General features: G+C 44.4%; 1 protein-coding gene across 4 annotated transcripts; it reads left to right on the forward strand.

Annotated features, from left to right (window-relative positions):
- The first annotated feature begins 632 nt into the window (after window positions 1-632).
- On the forward strand, window positions 633-21742 carry per1b (period circadian clock 1b). Of its 4 annotated transcripts, none has more exons than XM_006801724.3 (20): window positions 634-822; window positions 9363-10299; window positions 11250-11503; window positions 11617-11738; window positions 12343-12544; window positions 12630-12824; window positions 13483-13561; window positions 13783-13889; window positions 14441-14594; window positions 14864-15134; window positions 15822-15930; window positions 16132-16291; window positions 16373-16488; window positions 16615-16761; window positions 17268-17654; window positions 18099-18898; window positions 18987-19173; window positions 19502-19715; window positions 19931-20081; window positions 20180-21742. In XM_006801724.3, the coding sequence occupies exons 2-20, from the start codon at window positions 9887-9889 to the stop codon at window positions 20453-20455; spliced, it is 4344 nt and encodes a 1447-aa protein (XP_006801787.2). In that variant the 5' UTR covers window positions 634-822; window positions 9363-9886; the 3' UTR covers window positions 20456-21742. The 4 variants fall into 4 exon arrangements, with proteins under 4 accessions (XP_006801790.2, XP_006801787.2, XP_006801789.2 ...); XM_006801726.3 differs by lacking the exon at window positions 634-822 and adding an exon at window positions 3040-3636; XM_006801725.3 differs by lacking the exon at window positions 634-822 and adding an exon at window positions 5260-5527.
- The last annotated feature ends 929 nt before the right edge of the window (window positions 21743-22671 follow it).

The following is a 22671-nucleotide window of genomic DNA, read 5'->3' on the forward strand; positions in this document are numbered from 1 at the left end:
GATCTGCTGTTCAAAGTTCATTATGACTTAAATGGAAAGAAAAATAGATATGATGTTATTGATTGATACTGGATAAAAGTAACTTGGGTTCAGTTAGTTGTCTGTTTCCAGGATTAAGCGGTATTGACTGTAGGGCTGAACTCTTCACTTGTAAAAAAGTAACTTTCATAGTATAACAAAAAATATATCTAAATATAATAATAATATAAAACTATTACTACACAGATGCCTACAGATGATGAGGATTAATTTCTGTTGGTAGCAGCAGTGAATTTAATAAACAATTACAAAAAATCACAAGCATAATATTTCTGGAACTACACAAAATTACTTATTAAAAACAGGTAATCTCTTAACCAGCTGCGTGCTGAAACTATAATTGCGCTTCTACGGCATCCATTACGGCCAACTGCACCAACTGTGGGCAGGGGCTACGCCCTCTCGTGTTCCAATGTGTTTTTGAAAGGAACTCAGGACCAGTCACTCTGCAACGTGACCGCCAGGCCCCGTGCCGCTAACCACGCCCCTCATAACCAATCATATCGAGTCGAGGCGGGCTTTGGGCGGAGAAACCGTCACCTGTTGTCCAATCACAACGGCTATTTCAATATTAGTTACCAGACCATGTACTTGCACGTGTGTCCCTGCGTGTAAACTACAGTTGGGGGAAGAATAAAAAAAATGTCTGGACATTCAGTACAGACCGCTAAGCGAAGGCTGTCGTTGCTACCTGGATTTATGCCGTCTCTTTCAAGAATTTTGAGTTCCCCACCGTGGGATATTGAAGCACTTGCGTTATTGTTATTTTGAAGCATATTTAAGGTAAGCTGGCGCCTTTGGCACTTTGTTTTACAAGTCTGTGAAGCTTTGTAGCTAGCATATGAGCTGTTTTTATGATTACTGAGCATCAGTGTACAAATTGGAGAGATTAATACATTTAACTGCCTCACATTATAGCTACTGTACATAACTTAATATCAACTACAGTCTGTTCATCTCACAGATCATACGCGAGCTTTTTTCTTTTAACCTCCTCGGCTAACTTGATGTGAACTGATGACTTCGCAGTGTAAATGTATTTAGAAGAAGAGGCCAACACTTTGAACTAATGTAACACAGCAGTAATCTACATCTACTACATCCCACCCAGTTTCCAAGACCTATTTTTTGTGAACTGTGTGAACCTGGCCCCTTTGGTTTGTGCGTGGTGGACTTGCATACACGAATATTGCACCGTGTGCTAAAAGGGGAGGAAATTTGCCCCCATGTGTTTACGATATGCTTGCTAGCGATGTTGCATTAATTGTTTTTAAGATATATTGTGACTGATCATCAGTTTAGTCATACGTAGCTTCATTAACTACCCATATTTTCATGATTCCCAAAGTAATCCCCCTCCTTTTTTATTACTTTAAGGGAGGGGTTTGTGACGTGCGGTGGTCGTCTGGCAGATATGTTAGTTATGTTAAGCATTACGTTTGGGCTCTGATTGAGGTACTAAAGCAACATAGCAAATGTTTACTCTGTGTTTTAGCCAGGCTAATGTAAACTGCACGTCCAGCTAAAAGGGATTCTTAGAGGCCTCTCTCCTAATGTACACATACTGTTCTTGGTGCTGGCAGATTTTACTGAAAGCCAAACACAGTTTTTACAGCTCTGTTCTCATTTGATGTAGGACTATTTGACTTGTGTATTCACTGTAGACAATTGCATGCCACTGCTCCTGTGACTGAACAGTGGCGATCCACTCATGCCTGTGAATTGTATTTTGTCGCCCCCAGAGGCTGCATAACTTTATCATTGCATCATAATAATATAAGAAACCATCACACGGAGTTGGTGTTTTCACTCAACCAGTTTCAGTTGGCACCTGTGCCAAAACCTTGTGACATTTGCGATGGTGTCCTGTCCCAGGCTTGTAATCCCCGCTGAGTAGTTTTACAGTAAATCTTCCATAAACAGTGTGGCGCACACCAGATCGTTGTTACCACACCGCAGAGGCTTGAGGGTTAAACATGAGCCTGCACAATGCAAACCTGCAGCTTCTGTGCACTCTTACCCTCCTGAGTGACTGAGAGTGCAAAAAAGCTGCACAGAATCTACTCTGAGCCGCTCCCTTATTCACAAGGGGTTGCCACAGTGGGTAGATTTTTACATGGAATGCCCTTTATGACACAACCCTAAAAGAATTGGTGTCTCTTTCCAGGATCAAACCAGGAATCTTTTGCTTTTTAGGCAAATGTGTAAACTACTTATTATTCCAGAAGAAAATGTAGAGAAAGAAGACTCCAATATCAATGTCTTTCACCCAATAAGTGACCTATCAGAAAGTCGGTGAGCGGGCAGGAAACAATGACTCTCCTAGCTCATAAAGAAAAATCAAACTTGATTTTTGGCAGCAGCGAGCTGTGCTAATGTTGCACGAGGTTGATAGAGGCAGAGAAACATGCAGTGGCAGCAGGGGTAATTTTCTTCGTGCTGCAATCATTTGATCACATATATGTGGGGTAATGACTCAACTCATGAGACAAGTAAACAATCTTTAGTTTCCCTCGCAGTGATACATCAAAGCACGAATGACTAATTTACCAGCGGTTTAGTCAGCAGAAACAGAGCACCACGTTCTTCCCGTTATGACTTCACAAAAAATAAAAATGTTTGAGATGAATCTTTAGTTCGATGTAAGTTATTTCTTTATTTGAACTATACACTTTTAAAATGGTCACGTATGTTTGGAAAGACAAAGAGGGTTTGGATATGAGCAGATAGAGGGAGTGTGTCTGTCTTAGTTTTGGATAAGAGAAGAAAAAACAAAAAACATCAAGGTTACTAGACTGACCGCAAGCTGCTGGGAAATGTCTCAGGTTTTCTTTTTAAATGTCTCTGTTTCTGATTTGGTTTTGAGGTTTTACACTAAAAGCTGCCATTGCCTCAGAAGGTTTTTTTCACTCTTGTATTACATGTTCATTGTTAAAGTTTCCAGCTGAACTTGTTACAGAGGATGTTCACAACAGACACGTGGACAAGTCTGTGGATGTAGTGTTTTTTACCTGCTTCTTACAGGCTTTTATTTTACCCTCTTCAGGAGCTTATGTGCTGAGGTTTGTTGGCAGGCGGTCCAGAGTGTGTGCAGTCATGCATATATTCATGCAACCGGTGCTGTTATTAAATGATCAAGTTGCCACATGTTGATGTCTGAATGTAGTAATTTACACCAGACACTTGATTTTTTTAATGTTAGCCAGTGACACTAATGAAAAGCATTTTTGTTTTGGGGATTTAAGTGGACCTATTATGCTTTTCCTTATTTTCTGTCACATATAGGTTGTTACAATGGAGGATGCTCATATTAAACATGGCCAGAATTTAAATAATGATGTTGATGGATGTGGATGTAATCGCTGTGAGCCAAAAGCTTGGGCTACAGACCGTACTTAACACATGGATTGAGTCTGTTTTCTATTTAAGTTTTTTTTACTCTTTGCTCTGTGTGATGTCAGAGAGAGGGGATATCCTTTATATGGTCCTGTGTTGGAGTATGACAACCCCACCACCTGCTGTTAAAATCTTATCTTTTCCAGCAGGAAGAAAGTTCAGAGAAGGAAGTGAGGGACTGGATCAAGGCCAGGAATATGAGTAAGAATTATTTTGAGCTGTGTATCATGCAAAAAAGACAATAGAGTCCAAGAATAAAAAATAAAATAAAATCAATAGCATTTGTACCTTAAGGATCACGTTACTGCATAGAAACACTGGGAACCTGCAGTAACACCATCAGCAAGAAGGATTTAAGGCAGGCTGGATTTGTTTCTGGAAAACCTCATGACTCTCTTTTTGGGTTGTTATAAAATTTATTTTCAAAAGCGTCTTAGCTCATAAATGGAAATATTTCCAGCTGAATCCAGGCCGCAGATCACTGCATAGAAGATTTACTGAAATCCATGAACAAGTGTTTGGCAATCAATTTTGTTAGATAAGGGGCCCGGATTTGATGTTAAGGCTGCAAAACTTATGCAAGACTTATGACATTTTCTTTGTCTTTTTATGTACATTTTTGTGAAAGTTTGCTTGGAAAGGATAATGGAATCATAAAAAAGTACATGTTGATTCTGTGCAGTACTGCTCTATTATTTTGCAGTATTTGATTCCAACTAGTCCCATTCCATGTTTTTTACTGTCATGACCCCCATACACAGTTTGACTTATTTGTAGGTCTAAGCAGAGATATCTCAGATCATACTTTGTGCCATTGTGCCATGAATCAACCCACTGACTACTTCCTGTGTACACCAGTGTGCAAGGAAAGTGTGCATAATTGGTTAATGTGATGGCTTTGGCCATTATTGCCCATCAGCTCTTCTGAAAACAGTGTTTTAAAATGAAAACCTGTTCATGCAGATGCAGTTTGAGTAAGTTCATGGCTGGCTGTTGTTGTGTTTTTTTTTTGTGTGTGTTTTTTTTGTTTGTTTTTTTATTTGGTTGGCACATATTATATTAGAGGGAAACATACTAGTAGTACAGGTGTGGTCCGGCATAAGAAGAACATGAGCCTTCTTTGTGGTTGGGTAGTACTAGCCAAAACAACGAGTGCTAATTGAGCTTCCTGCCATTTGTTGACAATAGACTGACAGTATCTTGGAGAATGATGAAGCTTGCAATGTAAGCAAGACCCAGTGAGAAAGTAGCCAGATGTTGTGCATGTAATGCCAAGATTAAAAAGAAAATAAGCAGAAGGAAAATCAAACTAGTTTACAGAATATTTATCAGGCTTTATTTCCATTTGTTCAGCTGTTGCTGAACCACTTTATTGCACATTTATAACCTTCCAACTAGGTTATTGCAACATAGTTTTGCACAGCTTGAATTTTAAAGTCCCCTGCAGACTTTGCAGCTTGGAAATGCAGTCCGAATATGCCTTTCAATTATAGGCTTAACCTGAAAGGTTTTTTATTTTTTATTATTTGATATTGTTGCTGTTGTTTAAATCAGCTAATGGTGAAATACTTTTATTAAATAAACATACTTCAAGAGGTACAGCAAATGTAAATAAACGTAACGAAAGCCCATATTTCTGTATTATTAGTGTAATGAAGTTATTATATTATAATGCGATCGTGTGGCAGTGATGTGAAGGGGTGTGCCCGTCTCTCTCGTGCTTCCCCATGCCTCACAGATGTACACCATGTACGTTTATCACTGTCGCTCATAACCGCTGGTCTAGAATCAGCTCGCGCGTCTGCTCGCAGTGTTGCATATTTAATAGGCAAACCTTTGTGGGCGGAGCTGAGACCAGTGTCTGGCAGGCCGTCTGGGAGCCCGGACTCCCTACGCTGCAGCCCAGCCTCTGAGTAGCGCGCTCTGCGATTGGTCAGCTCGCTCGACCAATCAGCGGCCGGCGAGACCTGCGGAAAACACCGCCGTGTACACGTGCCGCATGTACACAGAAAAGCCAAGAGAAGCGGGGATGCTGAGCCAGCGCTGTCACACTGCACTGTGCTGAGATGTGGAGCAGTGGGCGCTCATGCCGGTGAGGGGAAATTGAACTAACACACTTATTTAACGCGCTCGCTGGGTTTGCAGTGATGGAGCTGTTAGCTTGAGCCCAGAGGAGTAGTTCACACATGTCCGTGCACGGAGCGTCGCCACACCTTCCTGCAGCCTCCATCTGTGCTTTACAGCAGGGAAGTATTTCATGTTACTGCCAGCTTGCGTCAGGCGGCTTTTGTTTGGTAGATGCGCTGGTCTGTGTCTTGTGATATTGTCCCAGTGCATAGCTTGGAGTGTCATATGGTAGTTGTGTGCATCATTTGTTGGGTAGCTAGTTTGGTTAATATACAGCATCAGAGGTTCTCATGCACGTTAGAGCTGCTGGCTTAATTTGAGGAGTTTTATAGAGTCTTTAGGATATGAATTTTCTCTCTATAGTCTACTGTTGGAAACAGTAATGCAGTTACAAGAACAAGTGCTGATATATATTTTTTCTTTGTTTAGTTAAAATGACAGAAAATTGTAAACATTTTCTTAGAAGCTGACAGTTTCAGATTGTTAGTTTGGTGCAGGCAGGCATCCAAATGAGCAAATATTCACATTTGAGGAGGAGCAAGCATTGAGCTGTGTGCATTTCTTTCCCTTAAATCCGGCTTGTTGTAGATAATTATTGTTTCAGTTTGAACTTGAACCTGCACCATACCCTACCTGCAGTGCACTTCATGAATGCAACAAAGAAGCCTCCTCTGGTGTTCAGTTTCAGGCTCAACACATTGTTGTCAACTGTTTGCTTTTACAGCCACAGGTGTTAAATATTTGCAGGTTTTGTTAGAGATGTGATTGAATGTTTTAGGCAGCTCATCTTGTTCAGATGGCCAAAGTGTGAGATTGTTGTGCTGATGCTTCAAATAAGAATTTGGACAGCATCTGATGCTTTCAAAAAAAGCTTTATTCAGGATGCGTTATTCATTCTCCATATGAATAAACAAATCTTTGTCATAAAAACTACAGACAGGTTTATGGTTTGTTTGACATGTCAGTGTGTCTTTAGTGTAAAGCCTTACAGTTACAGTGTTTGAATCAGATCACTTGCTTCATTACGATCACAGTGAACAGATTTATGGCCAACTGTTGGAGCAGAGCCCAGCCAGTGTCAAGTGGAGAAGTGCTGTTTTACTGGCAGAAAAGCTGCAACGCTCCTTTCATTGGCTGATCTATATTTGTCACCATAGTGAGCGTGTGGTGTATTTATCCCGTGCAGACATGAGTTCTTTGCATTTTTGTTTACAGTTTATCATTAGCAGTTATTTTCTGCCCGTGCACTTTGCCTGAAGGATTGTGAACACAGCCATGCTGCCCGTAGAAGGTGACATCTCAGAAGTATTTTTGTTGGTCCAAACATCAAAGGTGATCAATGTGCAGTGATTTAAGACAGAGAAAAGCAACTGAGAAATTCAAATTAGGGTGTGTCTGACATTTTTTCCTACTTTCTCTTCAACATGTGTCCTGTTCAGAGCAGTCCCAGTAGGATTAATGCTGTTCTTTAAGGTCTGGTTATGTAACGCTGTGTGAATGAAGATAAATGCAAACTGTTGAATACCAACACTTCTGCATTTCCAGATCTTTGACATTCTTGTGTCTTTTTATCAGTCATGCCACTTGACAGGTACAAGATCAGGACGTGCTAGTTCACCTAAATTGGACAGGAAATTACGCAGAAACAAGTGCTGCTGTGATTATTATCACACTTTTCCAGCTTTACCTGTCATTCAAAGCGATTGTTCATCTGATATAATGTGGTGACTGCCGGTCTTCACACTAGGCGTGTACCAGTATATCAGCCGAACATTGTTACTGGCCTGTCAGCAAATGCAGCCTTTGATTCATAAAAATCTGGGACGACGTAGTTTCTGCTTTGCGCTGTGGTTAACTAATATGTTTACATATAAAAATAAAGCAGATTTAAAAAAAAAAAAAGAAAAAAAAGAAGAAGTTTTATCTACAGTATTGTGGTATATCTACATATCATTTGCATTTGACAGAAATCTAAATTAAATGAATCTCATCCCAGCTCCTATGACCCGGCTCTGGATGTCTTAGAGACTCGGGTGTCACAGGGGTAGGCGAGTGATTTTTGCCTCTGTGTCACGCAGACAGAGACAGAATGATTCATTTAACCTTTCTGCTAAATGTGTACAACACGGGGCAGTCGTGAGCAGCGCAAATCAGATACAGAAAATAAGAAGAAACCGAAGACATGTTTTTTTCCAAGTAACGTGTTAGTCCTGTAGTCAGCACGCCTTGTTACATATTCTTTCCCACAGCACGACAGACATATCTTGCATAATCAGAGCTTGGTCCTACAGCGTGTATTTCCTGTGAATAATTCGAAAAAGGTGGGTGGCATACTGGCTCAGTGGTTTTTGCAGCGTTAGCTAGTGGTCATGGGTTCAAAAGCGATCTAGCATTGCAGTGTGGAGTTTGCATGTTATTCTCGTGTCTGCGTGGGTTTTTGCTTTCCTCCCACAGTCCAAAGCCATGCATGCGCCCCAATCCTGACTCTCTATCAGCCTGTGTTTTTACTCGGCATCTGATTGGCTGCGGAAACAGAGCTGAGGTTTAAAGCTGAGCTTTAAAGAGTCCAGTTAGTGGACTGGGATGGTGCAGGCAGGTACTGTAATAGCCTGAGCACAGTTCTTCACCACCACCTTTGTGTGCGTCTCTGCCATCACCTGTGGAAGCATGCATGGATGCCAGCCTGCCTCACACCCACTCACTCCCTGCTTGCATATTTCTTCATCATAATTGGTCCCTTCCCTCCGCCCAGTCTGGCCATAGCGCATACAGATTGTCATGTGCAAGTGTGCATCATCCATCTGACCAAACATAATGCTGATTAGCATTTCATGTCCAGAAAGGAGGGAGCTTAGGCGCAGCGCATGAATTTGTTAATCTCTTCTCCCCAACCACTGTTTGTTGCGTTTTAAGTTATTTATGAGTTACCCTCGTCACAGGCCCTCCTCACTTGTTATCGCCTCCTGTCCCCTCAGCTGTAAAGGGCCGTTGCGTCAGCACAGGTATATCTGAGCATATTTAAAGCCGTCCTGAACAAATGCAGCATCAGAGCATCACTGCACACCTGTCGGAGGCAGGTAAAGAGGGTTGTGGGGCAGCCAGGTGTATAAAGTTGAGAGGATTGGCGACTGAATACGAGGATGTGTCGTTTCCTAGTTGCGTCTGCAGGTCTTAAAGGATTAAGGGGTATCACCTCTGCTCAAGGAATAAATAGCACTAGACTCTCACTTGCGTAGGTGGGCCGTATATATATACTTGGAGTTACCTTTCCCGATTAATCTTAGCGCTCTCTGATGTGAGCTTTGTTCTCTCCTCCCAGCCAATGTTTGTTTTGACTGTCTTAGGGGTAAAAAGAGACTGAGCTTTGACGAGCGACCAGTGTCCTATGTCACACTTTGGCACCAGCACACGTTCACCTGATCTATATTCAGATCTATGCGTACGCACTTGCAACATACAAATAGAAACAGGAGATTACTGTTATTCCGTGGGCAGGATGAGGAGATTGTTTTTGTTTCCCAGATAATCTGAGTAAAAGGAGAACAGCTGGGCCCTAAACAAGAACACACTCTTATATCGTGACACGCAGCCCGCATTGCTCGGCAGGGAGAATATTTCACGCCGTATTTGATTCGTTTTCTGAAGTTGACATGATGATAAACTGATGATAAGCTTTTTAAAGCCGCAGTCCTGGAGAGATGCTTGAGAGAGACCATGACAACCAAGTGTTTTATAATCCTAATATTTCTGTCCTTTCTCTCCCTCTCTCTGTCCATCTCGCTCTTATTCTTTCATTTCAGGTGGCCTTTAGCGCCTAGAGCACCACATCTCTAAAGAAGCGAGAAAACCAGACACTGAGTGAAAGGAATGTTTTTTGCTCTCACCGAGAGCTGTTTTTCTCACTCTCCCTCACAATCTCTCATCCCATCTGTTGGAGCACTTATGCCAAGGCTGTTTCATAACCACAAATTCATGTCTTGTCTGCAGCGTTTTGAGTGACACTTTTTTTCCCCCGAGATAATTACTGTTCTGTTTGTTTAGAAAGGCAGCTTTGTAGCAGCCTGCACCTTTTTTTTTTCTTCCTGAAAATTCTCAACGAGGGGTCTACAGCACACCCCCCCCCCCACACACACACACACACACACCCAAAAAAACCAAACCAAACAATGATATGGTCTTTGTTTGATTTGTTAAACTAACAGCCAACAACTATGATTCACATGTGCATACATAGTAGTCCCACTTAAAGCAAAGTTCAATTTTTTTGTTTCGCCTTGGCTGACCCCCCCTCAATCAAGCTGTACCAGCCTCATCCTACTCTAGTATGAGTTATGACAACTCTAAATCCATGCCTAGCAGCAGCAATCGGGGGCGATTGGCAGGGGCCAACGGGAAAGACCCGGAAGCGGATTCACAGGGGTTAAATGTGCACGAAATCTGCAGCAGTGGTCAGCTTGGTGCCAGTGTCACCCACAAGGACCAGGGGAGCGGAGAGGGAGGAGGTTCATCCCCCAGCGACGGATCTCGGTCTGGAGGTTCGTCCGGAGATCAGAGGTGTCCGACTTCAGACGATATGGATGGAATCTCAAGCGGAAACGACTCCGGGGAGAGGGAGAGCGAGGGCGGGATGGAGAGGGAGAGCAGGTCTCACGGACATCAGTCCGCACGCAGCTCCCACAGCTCTTCAAATGGCAAGGACTCTGGCATGATACTGGAGACTACAGAGAGCAACAAGAGGTAAGAGAAGTCACCCACAGCTCATTTTTTTTTGTGTGTGTGTTCAGGGTGAAATCAGTATGATCTTAGTCAGATTACAGTGAATGAAATGAGCGGCTGCACCAAGGCCAGGCCTAAAGAGTCTAAGAGTAAAAGCTGGAAATGAGTAGAGAAAGATTAAGCTGGTAGATAGCTGGTTGCTTTCATTATAAGACAGATGTCAGCATTAGTAATGCTGACGATTACTACTCTGGTTTAACTGGGCGTGTACGGTGGCTGGCGAGGACCAACTTTGTGTGGCATGCAGAAAGGATGTTTCAGCTTTTATTGCACCTGTTTTCAATGTAAGTCCTTTAAAATCAGAAATGTAATTGTATTATTCATGTTTGCCATAAAAGTGCCACAACATTAAAACTGCCTGCCTAATATTGCTCAGGTGCCCCTTTCGAATAATGGCATGGACACAGGACCCCCGAGGGTGTCCTGTGGCGTCGGCTTGTGGCAGAGTGTGGGTTGCAGAGTCGAGCCTCCGAGGATCGAGCTTGTTCCGGGGCATCCCACTGTTGCCTTATTGGACTGCTGTCTGGGGAGTTTGGAGGCTGGGTGCACACTTTGGGCTCTTTGTTGCGGTAGTCGAACTGGCTGTGAGCAGTTTTTGCGGTGTTGCAGGGCGCATTGTCCTGCCGGGAGAGGCGGCTGCCGTTGGGAGTGTCGTTGCCATGGGGGGGTGCGCCCTGGAATAGGTGAAGTTGTCGAGAAACTTCTTCTCTGCTTATACCCATTTTCATCTGAAAAGCTTCTTCTAGCTGTCAGAGTGGACATCAGTAGCCGAAACTGCCTATTTAAAATAGTTTCTTTTCATTTTTTTTATTTATTGACACTTATGTCTGGCTGGTCAGCAGCAGCAGTGTTCACGCACTCACCTCTCACTCTCTGAATAATCATTGTCTGAAACTGTCCTCCTTACCCAGCTCCAACTCCCAGAGCCTGTCACCTCCCAGCGGGTCCCTGGTCTACAGCCTGCCGTCGTCCAGCTCGGAGCACGACCCCCCCTCCACCTCCGGATGCAGCAGTGACCAGTCAGCCAGGGTCCAGACGCAGAAGGAGCTCATGAAGGCCATCAAAGAGCTCAAGCTCCGACTGCCAGCTGAGCGCAAGGCCAAGGGCCACTTCAGCACTCTGAATGCACTCAAATACGCCCTGCAGTGTGTCAAACAAGTCCGAGGTGAGGGTCTTTTTTTTGTCTTTTCTAAGAAGGTGGCTGTTCTTATGTGGGAGGCAAAGCACAGATGATGAATTTTAGGCCCATCTTAACTGAGAAATGTTTAATGTTTCCAGCTAACAAGGAGTACTATCACCAGTGGAGTGTGGAGGAGTGTCACGGCTGCAGTCTGGACTTGTCCACCTTCACGATTGAGGAGCTAGATAATATCACCTCAGAGTACACCCTCAAAAACACTGTGAGTTTAAATACTTATCCACTTCTTCCTGCATCTTAAAACTACTCTTAAAGGCTTTTAAAGGAGTGGGGCTAGTACACTATTACTGTTGTTAATGAGCTATGGGCATTATTGTTTTATGACTTTTGGCACCTCGGTGTTTAACACGTAACTCAGAGGAAAGGAGAGTTGCCTCCTGGTTACTGTCAGAGCATTTGATAAATCCACGCTATCCAGAAACTGAAGAAGCATCTGAATGTCCATCAAGGCACACTACTGATTTTAAACTGAGATCTAGAGGTTCAGTCGACCCTCAATGAAACTACTACACAGGCGGTTTGGGGTACTTTGGCGGATGTTTAGATTTGTGCTGATGTTTGAGGACAACCAGTACATACAGGCATGAAATTTCACAGGATTAGTAGCCGAGAGCTAAATGAATTTGAAGATGGGTGTGGCCTTCAGCTGTCCCTATTTATTCTTTTTACACAGCTTTGTGCTTGTGTTCAAAAATATCCATTTTCACAGTTTTTTCCTTTCAGAAACAGGAATTGAAATGCGCCCCAATGAAAGATCCCAGATTGTTGGAGAAGATGGCTCATTAAATTCCTTCTGTTTTCTCCAGGACACATTCTCCATGGCAGTATCGTTCTTGTCAGGGAAGGTTGTGTACATATCGCCCCAGGGCTCATCCTTGCTGCGTTGTAAGCCTGAGTGTCTCCAAGGAACCATGTTCTCTGACCTTTTGGCTCCGCAAGATGTCAGCACCTTCTACAGCAGCACGGCACCCTGCCGCCTGCCCCCATGGGCCTCCTGCATCGGTTCTGGTGAGCATACGCTGACTGAAAGCGAGAGCAAGTTTAGCTATGTTTCCTTATGTTTCCTGTGCTGACTGACTCCGGTCTCCTCCAGCGTCTCCTCCAGTTGACTGCACCCAGGAGAAGTCCATGTTCTGTCGGCTCAGTGCTGACCGGCCGCAGGGCGGCGAGATGCGCTACTACCCATTTCGCCTCACGCCCTACCAGCTCACCATCAGAGACTCGGATGCTGCTGAGCCACAGCCCTGCTGCCTGCTGATCGCAGAGAGGGTCCACTCTGGATATGAAGGTATTTGATACGATCCCCTGTTGTCTGTAATAAACAAGTGTTTGTGTATATATGAGTTAAAATGACACCATCATCAATTTGACACTGAGAGTCACACAAGCTAAAGAGATGTAACATAGCATTTTAATTATATCGACACTTTTTACACTGTTCTTTCCTTACTGTTTGGACTGATTATATGAGGTGATGTATGAATATGATTCTTGTAACCAGGCAGGCCCCACCTGTTTGAGTAGAGTCGCAGAACACAGGGCAGCTTTTGGTATCAGAGTCGCTTCAGGTCTGACATGTGACAGGTTACTAGTTTGGTTTCAGAGCGCGTGTTTGTTTTGGTGAGACAGGATGAGTGGGCGGTGCGTTGGTGTTAACTCTGTGGACAGGATGTTTCAGTGGAAAACAAAGCAAGCGAGCCTAGGGTTATCAGAAAAGAGCGAGAGAGTCTAGTTTGTGTAGTTGCACTCTAACAGGTGCAAAGTCTTCCACTATAGCTGTGGAGGAAATATAAATGAAAGAGACTGGAATACCATATTCCTTTGATATGGATAATGTAGACAGTTAATACTGCATGAGTGTCAGAACAGTGTCAGACACAGAAAGTCTGTTTCACCCTCCAAACATGCTCCTCATCTGTTCTGTTTGTGTCCTCTGTGCCCGTCAGCTCCTCGCATCCCACCCGACAAGAGGATCTTCACCACCAGTCACACTCCCAGCTGCCTCTTCCAGGAAGTTGATGAAAGGTCAGTTATCTTTGCTCTGACCCCATGCTTACTGCTGTGTTGCCTTCTGGTAATTGGTGTTTTTAAGCTTAAGGCGTGCGATCGACTCATCGTTTCACTGTGGATTTGGAGACGGTTGTTAAAAATAAACAGCTATAATATGTTTTGCGATTTCACTTCTCTGAATGTTAAGGTGTGTGTAAAATGATAAATCTCAGTGTGGAAATGTGATGTGTTTGCAGGGCAGTGCCACTGTTGGGTTACCTCCCTCAGGACTTGGTCGGGACACCGATCCTGCTCTGCATCCACCCTGAGGACAGGCCCATTATGGTGGCTATACATGAGAAGAGTAAGCCTATTTAAGCCTTTCTTCAAAATGTAATCACGACACAATTCACACAGGGCTAATGTAAAAAACACACTTTAGCTCGAATAACAGACTTGTTAGCAGAAGACTAATTAATTGGGAACCTGTGCAGTAGGAGAAACGTGGACGTTAATCTGCTGATGTAACGACAGCTGCTGTTAAAATGTATAAAACCTAAGCAACCAGGTTCTCTGCGCACTGTGTGTGTCAGAGCTGCAGGTGGTGTGCACATAGACACACACAAAGGCAGCTACAGGGGACAGGGTGACGCCTACATTAATCCAGCAGAGGCAATAATGATCATTTATCATGTGATCTTTCTCTCTTCTTTTCCTTCTGGAAAAAATAAAGGTCCTCATTTTGACGTTTTAGTTTTGTGGCTGTTGCCGCTTGTATCTGGGGATGTTTTTGGTAGGAGCTTATGTCACACAGAAGCGTAAGGGCTGAGTAAACCGTTCATGGCTTTCATATGTTTTCTTTTGTTTTTTCACAACTCAGCAAACTCACATGTATGCTTTGTCATCTCTCTTCAGTCTTTCAGTTTGCTGGGCAGCCGTTCGACTACTCTCCCCTGCGGATGTGCGCCCGCAGCGGGGAGTACGTCACCATGGACACCAGCTGGTCTTCCTTTGTTAACCCCTGGAGTAGAAAGGTGGCATTCATCGTGGGGCGGCACAAAGTCAGAACGTGAGCATTTTCTGTCTCTCACTTCACCAAAAGTTTTTTGTAATTGTTCAAACTTTGTGCGTCGGTCATCTGTCCTTAAAGCTCATTAGACGCACGTTTAATACTGCCTTTAGTGACTAAACAAGGATCTTCTTAAAAAGTGGCACTTTAAGAAGCCCTAAAAAACCACAGATAAAGAGTTTGTTTCTATTATAAAACATGCAAAATAATGTGTCAGAAAAAAAGTTAAAATTTCGCCTTCCTCTGGTGCTAAATCTCCTTGTCTCCAGGAGCCCGCTGAATGAAGACGTGTTCACCGCGCCGCAGGACTGTGAGAATCGGGTCACCACGCCCGACATCGTCCACCTGAGCGAGCAGATCCACAGACACCTGGTGCAGCCAGTGCACAGCAGCAGCTCTCAGGGCTACAGCTCTCTTGGGTCCAGCGGCTCACGGGGCTCCCACCGCTCCAACCAACAGCACCTCAGTGCGTCGGCCGCCTCGTCCAGCGACAGCAACAGTCCCGTTGTAGATGAGGCCGCAGGTGCATTCCACAAACCTGTGAGTCTGAGAAAGAAGTGCTTTTGTGTTGTTTTGTTAGTTATATAACCACAGTACAACCAGTTTTGCAATCAGTTGAGTTTAATCCTCTGATTGCAAAGAGGCACATCATAGACACACGAGAAGAGCCAGAGTATAAAATTCATTCATTCATTCATTCTAGCTTGTTACCTGATCCAGTCTGTCTGGCAGGTTTTTTGGTTAAAGGTTGTCTTGTGATTGAAAGTGGCTGCCGAGAGGTTGGTCACTGCAGCTGCTGAAACTTCAGTTGTCACCAGGCAACCACCAGTGTTTTGTTTCCTAGCTGCAAGGGGGTTGCTGTCCTTTTACTGTAGTGTGACTAAATGATAAAATATCTGGATTCAGACATTAGATGACTAAAGGGGCTGCATAGAGTATTAGACTAATAAGGATTCTTTTTAACTATGAATCATGTTAAAAAGGCTACTCAAACAAAAAGAAAATCCGTCTGAAAATGAGCACAACATATCCCGCTTTGTGAAATGCTTTCTCACAAGATTGTTTATCACCTTGTTTTTGATACAGCCGCATTTTCCTGGGTACTGTTGCATCACATTTAGACTGTAGTGTTACGCACGAACAATATGACAGGTTGGCAGAAGATTCAGTGCCGTGTCATTCTCTCGTTAGTTAGCTGTGATTTTTCTGGTCTTCGTTTTTCTCTAGATGACGTTTCAGCAGATTTGCAAAGACGTCCATATGGTGAAAACAAATGGGCAGCAGGTTTTCATCGAGTCTCGTAACCGCCCACTGCCGAGGAAAAACACCAGCACGGGTAAGAGGCTGGAGTTGTATTTGAACTCAGAATGTCCCTGTCACGGGAGAGTAAAGAGTTTGGTTTTTTTTTAATAGTTTTAGTATTCCAGGAAAGAAAAAAAAAAAGGCATAAAAGAAAGTTTTTAATAATAACAATAATGTCCAAAAGCCTTCACAGAGGACGATTTTAATTTCTTGATCCTGTTTGTATCTGATCCAGACACTGCGGTCGTCAGAGCGATCAACAGCGATCCAGTCAGAAGTTTGATAGCAGACATGACAAACCCATCCAAAAGTTTGGTCCCTGCACCGCTTGTACCCAAGGAACCATCTACGAGCTACTCCTACCAGCAGATCAACTGTCTGGACAGCATCATTAGGTTTGTGCACAAACCTGAAATCGTTTCTGTGTCGACATTTGCCCTTTGACCTTCCTACTTACCCAGCGATTTCTCACACAGGTACTTGGAGAGCTGTAACATTCCCAATACAGTCAAAAGGAAGTGTGGTTCCTCCTCCTGCACTGCCTCCTCAGCATCTGATGACGACAAACAAGAGCCCAACGGCAACAGCAAAGGTATTTTACTATTGGAATTGATTAAGTTGTTAGGCAGGTAATGATGCAGCTAACTAGGTAGAAGACAACAAACCTGGTTGATGTTGTGTCTGTGCGACTAAATTTCTGACCGTATTGTCTCTCCAGGTGGTTCAGTTAACCTCGTAGGTGAACCACCTCCTCTGCCTCCTCTGACCATGGCCACAAAGGCAGAAAGTGTAGCCTCAGTTACGTCTCAGTGTAGCTTCAGCAGCACCATCGTCCATGTTGGAGACAAGAAGCCTCCCGAGTCAGGTGGGCCTCGTTAACACTCACGCTCTCCTTCCTGGAAGTTGCAGGATGAGTTCCTTGCACACCTTGAATGGAGTTCTCTTTTTTTTTTTCCATGTTTAACAGTGGCGTTCAAGTTGTGCTTTTTATGTGTTCGTTTTGCAATTAAACTCGCTTTTGTTGCAGGCATACTACCTGGAACATTTCTGGTTTGATGTGATGTGTTTCATTCTTCTCCTGTGCACACTGTTTTACATATTCTAATTTTTTTTTCCAGTGAATGTTAAACTCTAATGACACAGCAGCTCTAGCAAAGACGAGGCTTCCAGCTAACAAACTCGTGTTTATCTGCAGCTATAGATTGTATAAGATATATACGTGTATGTATACCTGAATCTTTTGGTCCTACCTGCCTAATGACAGCAGTGAATTGTGTGTCAGTTAATTGTAAAAAGAGTGATCTTTATTTCGTCTTTATATCGTTACACCCCGCCTTCTTGTCCTCTTCTCCTCTTCTTCTCTTCTCACAGACATCGTCATGGAGGAAGCTCCTACAACTCCCACACCGGCTGCGCAGACTCCTCTCGACGCCACCCCAACTCCTCCCGCAAGCAGCTTAGAGCTTCCCGCTAACATCGCGCCTCCTCCACCTCCTCCTCCTCCGCCACCTCCTCCTCTCCCTCAAGCCAGCCAGCCTGATAGGGACAGCCGGAGAAGTGGAAGTGTAGGAGGCGGAGCGGCGGGAGGTGGAGGTAGCAGGCTGGGTCTTACCAAGGAGGTGCTGTCCGCCCACACTCAGCAGGAGGAGCAGGCCTTCCTCGACCGCTTCAAGGACCTCAGCAAGCTGCGCGTTGTCGATCAGACGGTGTCTTCAACTGTGCGCTGCCACGCCGCAGCTGTCAACCCCCTGTCACGAGGTAGGAGCACACTGTCACCCCAACACACACAGTGTTATTAGGATTATATCATTATGCATCTGCCAGTCCACCAAATCACGCTTTAAGTCCTCAGTTAGTACCTAAAGGGCATAAAGGCTGTGGCATTTAATGCTTTTGCAGATGAGCTGATGTACAGAGAATTACCGGTTCCTAATAAATATTTCCATTAATAAATAAATACTGTACTGATTTGAAAAAAAAAGGTTTGATGATTTTCAGGCTCTCATCCTGTGGCCTCAAGGATGCTGTTTTATAAGAACAGTAGCACTGAACAGTCTTAGAAATGGTTTTGTATTGAATATCTGTGCCAAGTATATTTTAACTTCATCTTTGGGAACCTGTTTCACCTTCGATACACTAACGTCTGTGAAACTGTTGGTGTGAAAGCTTCAGAATATTTTATGTGTCTTCTATCTTTTGCAGGGGTGCGTTGTTCCCGTGACTACCCAGCTGCAGGAGGTAGCAGTGGTCACAGACGCGGCCGTGGCGGTAAGAGACTCAAGCACCAGGAGTCTTCTGACCAGCACAGCTCTCTGGGCCTGAGCGGGGGTCGTCAGGACCCCAGAAGCAGCACTGCTCCCATGCCCCTCAACATGCCTCTTGGCCCTCCAACAACCTCATCCTCCTGGCCTTCTGTAGGCTCCCAGGCTAGCATGCCACCCGCTGCTTTTCCCCCTGGTATGCTTCCAATCTACCCCGTCTACCCACCTCTTACGCAGCCCTTACCCGTCCCAGATCCATCACGTTTCCCCCCCACCCAGATGGTTCCTCCCATGATGGCCTTCGTTCTGCCCAACTACATGTTCCCGCAGATGGGAGTACCCATGTGTCAGCCAGGCTCCACCCCTGGACCATTTTACAATCCCAACTTCGGTTACCAAGGGGCCCCTGCAGCCGCTGTCCCCACAGCCGCTGTCCCCACTACTGTTTCCAACCCCATGCCCACACCAGGCACATGTGCCCTGTCTCGCAGCAGCACGCCACAGTCTTACACTCAGACGCCAGCTGATCGCGAAGGCGCGGAGTCACCCCTCTTCCAATCCCGATGCTCCTCCCCTCTCAACTTGCTTCAGCTGGAAGAGTCGCCGAGCAACCGGTTAGAGGTCGCCACGGCACTAGCAGCATCTCAGCAGGCATCACCTTCGGTGCAGGGTGGGGCAGCCAGGGGGCAAAGTTCCACCAATCAGAGGAGCTCAGATGACACCTCCAAGGAAAATGAGAATGTAAGTGTTCAGGATAGGATGTCTGACCTAAAAATGTAGCAATTGCTCACAAAAGACTTAAAAAAATTAACATTGTTTTCCCCATTAGGGTGAAGCTAATGAGTCCAACAACGATGCCATGTCCACCTCCAGCGACCTGCTGGACTTGCTGCTCCAAGAAGACTCGCGCTCAGGCACCGGATCAGCTGCCTCTGGTTCAGGGTCTTCGGGAACAAGATCCTCGGGTTCAGGCTCCGGTTCCAACGGCTGCAGCTCCTCTGGCACCAGCGGCACCAGTCAGTAGATTTAAATCATTAGTGCCATTTAAAAAAAAAAACATCTTGTTCTCAGCTGTTGATGAAATTCTTTTTAGTTTAATGGTTTCTATCAGGGACGCAGAGTTCTGGGGCACTCTGACATTTAATTTATTTGATAGTGATATGACTGTTATTAGTAAAGTGAGATGATACCAGATGAAACAAATCAGATGAACTCTAAAAGTTGCAGTAAAAAAAAAAAAAAAAAAATGTTTTGATTGAGATTGTCTTTAATCAACACTGTGATGGTCTTTAATTCTCAAGTACAGACTGAAAACTCTTCTAAACTTTGTTTTTTTCCATCTAGTCAGCAGCCAGGGCAGCCACACCAGCAAGTACTTCGGCAGCATCGACTCATCGGAGAATGACCATTCCCGCAAACAGCCAGCAGGGGGCAGCAGCAGCGCGGGAGGAGATGGTGGAGAGGAGCAGTTCATCAAGTGTGTGCTGCAGGACCCCATCTGGCTGCTGATGGCCAACACAGACGACAAGGTCATGATGACCTATCAGCTGCCTGTCAGGTACAGCACTGGGCAAAATGACATACACGACTTTGATTCACTCATTCAGCTCTCAGATGAAAAACTGGTTTAGAAAAAGTGAGGATTGTTTTGTTTCTCAAGACGTGAAGTATAAGTGGGACCGATCTAGTCATACTATAGAGAAATACAAGCAGCTGTTAGTCCAGAAAGGCAGCAGCTTAATACTTGTCCACTTTATTTGTCTTCATCAACAGGGACTTGGAGACGGTTCTGCGAGAGGATCGTGAGTCCTTGAGGAACATGCAGAAACACCAGCCACGCTTCACAGAGGAGCAGAAGAGGGAGCTGAGCCAGGTCCATCCCTGGATCCGCACCGGACGCCTGCCGCGAGCCATCAACATCTCCGTGAGTGCAACAGATCCACCCTGTACCATGTCAACGTGTGATGTACGATCTGTTTTGTGGCAGAAAATACAGGAAGTCGCTTCTCTCTGTGTTTTCAGGGCTGTACCGGCTGCAAGTCTCCCCCCGCTGTGCCCCCCGCCGCCCCATTCGACGTGGAGATCCACGACATGGAGCTGTGCAGCGTGCTCAAGGCCGAGGAGGAGAGCGCCGGCGAGGCGATGAAAAGCCTCACAGAGGCGGCTCACCCTGAGGACGAAGAGGAGGAGGAAGGAGTTGAAGATAAGGGAACAGAAAAACAGGACAGCAGCCAAGACATGGCGGCAGAGGAGGAGGGAGCGAGGTCAGACACTGTGGAAGGAAAACGTGAGACTTAGCCACTGGAGTCTGACGGGACTCACCTCGCAGGTGGCCCAATGTGAAAAGCACTAGCGCCAATCATGAGCTTCATCATGAGACAATATGCGCCATCCAGGACTTCCTGTGCTCAAAGCATCATTACAGAGGCTGTAATCCAATGAGCTTGCGCTGGGATGCTGAGGTGCATAATGATGCAGACAACTGCCGTTTATTGTCGGACAGCAGGTCAGGCAGGACACGTTGATTCTTTGAGTCTGATTTCGATGTCAGCGGTCCAGGCACCCACTGTAACTGATAATTAAATGCCTTGGACACCACCGGACACGCACACTCAGTTTTAGAGAGTGAATTAGTCCTGTTTTCTTTCTTTTTGTCTATTTTTTTTATTTTATTTTAATTGTCCTTGTAGTTCATGGTATATTTATTTAAGTTGTAAAATAATCAGAGGAGACTAAGGTTAATGTGTTGCAAAGAAAAAAAGTGCGCCTTTACATAAAGATGGTTGTGCTTCACTCGTGTTTTCATCTGTCCCGTTCAGAGTTCAGCCTGTGAAGAAAGAAGGGACTCACTAACTTTTCTGAATGTTTCTGGGATCCTGTTCTGGTCTCAATCCTCACTTTTTCCTTCTTCTTCTTCTTTTGTATGAATTGTGAACCCCAAATAATTAAACTACTTTCACCTGATAGAGTAAATGTACAGTGAGAACCAAGTAATTTTGTAAGCATTGTGTATATTTTTATAATTTGATTCACTGCAGATGGAGAACACCCAAAAGAGGGTGTGTACTGTAAAAAACCAACAAAAAATGTGTTTAAAAAGCTATTTGTTATACGATAGATCGCACTTTTTGGAAATGGAGACAGTGTTTGTGACTCGGCAGTCGAGTTGCTTTACTTGTGGACGAGCGTGGCAAACACCGGGAGTCTGAACCACACCTTTTAAAAGGCTTCTCATCTGCCAGGCATTAGTTTGAGCACGACAACAGTGAACAAACACTACAAACAGCGTTTCCCAAATTATCAACCCCCCTACGGAGCCTGCAGCACTTCTGTGTTGCTTGCGGTGGTGAGAAGATTTGGAAAAAGGTGGATGTAACTCTTAAAAAGTCCTCCGAAGAGTTCGAAGAGTGTTTTTACTATCTTCTCTATTCCACTCTGTCCCTTTTCTCTGTCTCTTCTCTGTGGCACTGTTCTGGTCATGTGATATCCTTTGCTTCATGGCGTCAGTGGTGTATGCGACAGTTTAATATTTTTGAAGTTCTTTGTACAAAAAAAGACAATAAAATGACTTAAAATGGGTTTAAATGTGAAGTCAGATTTTTCTTCTTTTCCACCTCATGATTACATCTCTTTGCAGTCTATTTTTGTTGTCAGTTGGCGTGGTTACACAGAAGCGTCCACAGCGAGCTGGAAGCAGGGAGCGGATCAGGGCAGCTGCTTTCTTACCCGACCGCAGTCTCCTGCTGTTCTGCTGTGGTTTCTACCCAAAGTGGTCACTGAGCTTAAAAAAGACAAAAGGCACGTCCTCGTTCAGAAAGGCTCAAAGTGGTGAAGCTGACTTCAGTGCATATTATGATTATAACAATGGCAGCAATGATTGAATTGTGCGTGGGTCTGCTGGCAGACAGGCTGGTATTAATAACACAGCTGAAGATGCTCCATCTTTTATTATACAACAATAAAAATGAGTCTTACTGTTGTAATAAAAAATTTTACTGTAGAGTTCAGCATAATTCACGTTTTTCATAATTGCTTTTACGAGCCCCGTTTTATTCTGGTTCCTGCAGTTTTTAAGCTTTCCTGTGCTTACACTGGATCGTTTTGTGAGGCGAGGTTAATTCTGTGGAAAGAATTTAATCTTTTTAATGAACCGTCACCTAAATTGTGCTTGTGTGCCCATGAGCTTTAAAAACAGCAGTCAGGATCCACGCTGGCAGCTGTGAGATCGCAGCAGTACAGAAGTAAATGCTAAATTTGCATGCTAATGTGTGAGCCAAAAGAGGGACTACCATTATATTGAGATTTAAACACCGCAGTACAAGTGCTGTTGCAAGAAATTTTATTATATATGTGGCAAATAGAAACCAATTAATGATAACAAGAAGAAAAATCCACCAGTCCTGATAAGATTAAGCTTGCAAACAAGAGGACAGACAGAAGCTGCACCACAGTTTGGGCCATGATTAGAATTACCACTCACCCTGACCAAGTGATCACACTCAAACATCAATACA

This window comes from Neolamprologus brichardi, chromosome 3 (genome assembly GCF_056152115.1).
Source record: "Neolamprologus brichardi isolate AB-2024 chromosome 3, ASM5615211v1, whole genome shotgun sequence".
Classification (NCBI taxonomy): Eukaryota; Metazoa; Chordata; class Actinopteri; order Cichliformes; family Cichlidae; genus Neolamprologus; species Neolamprologus brichardi.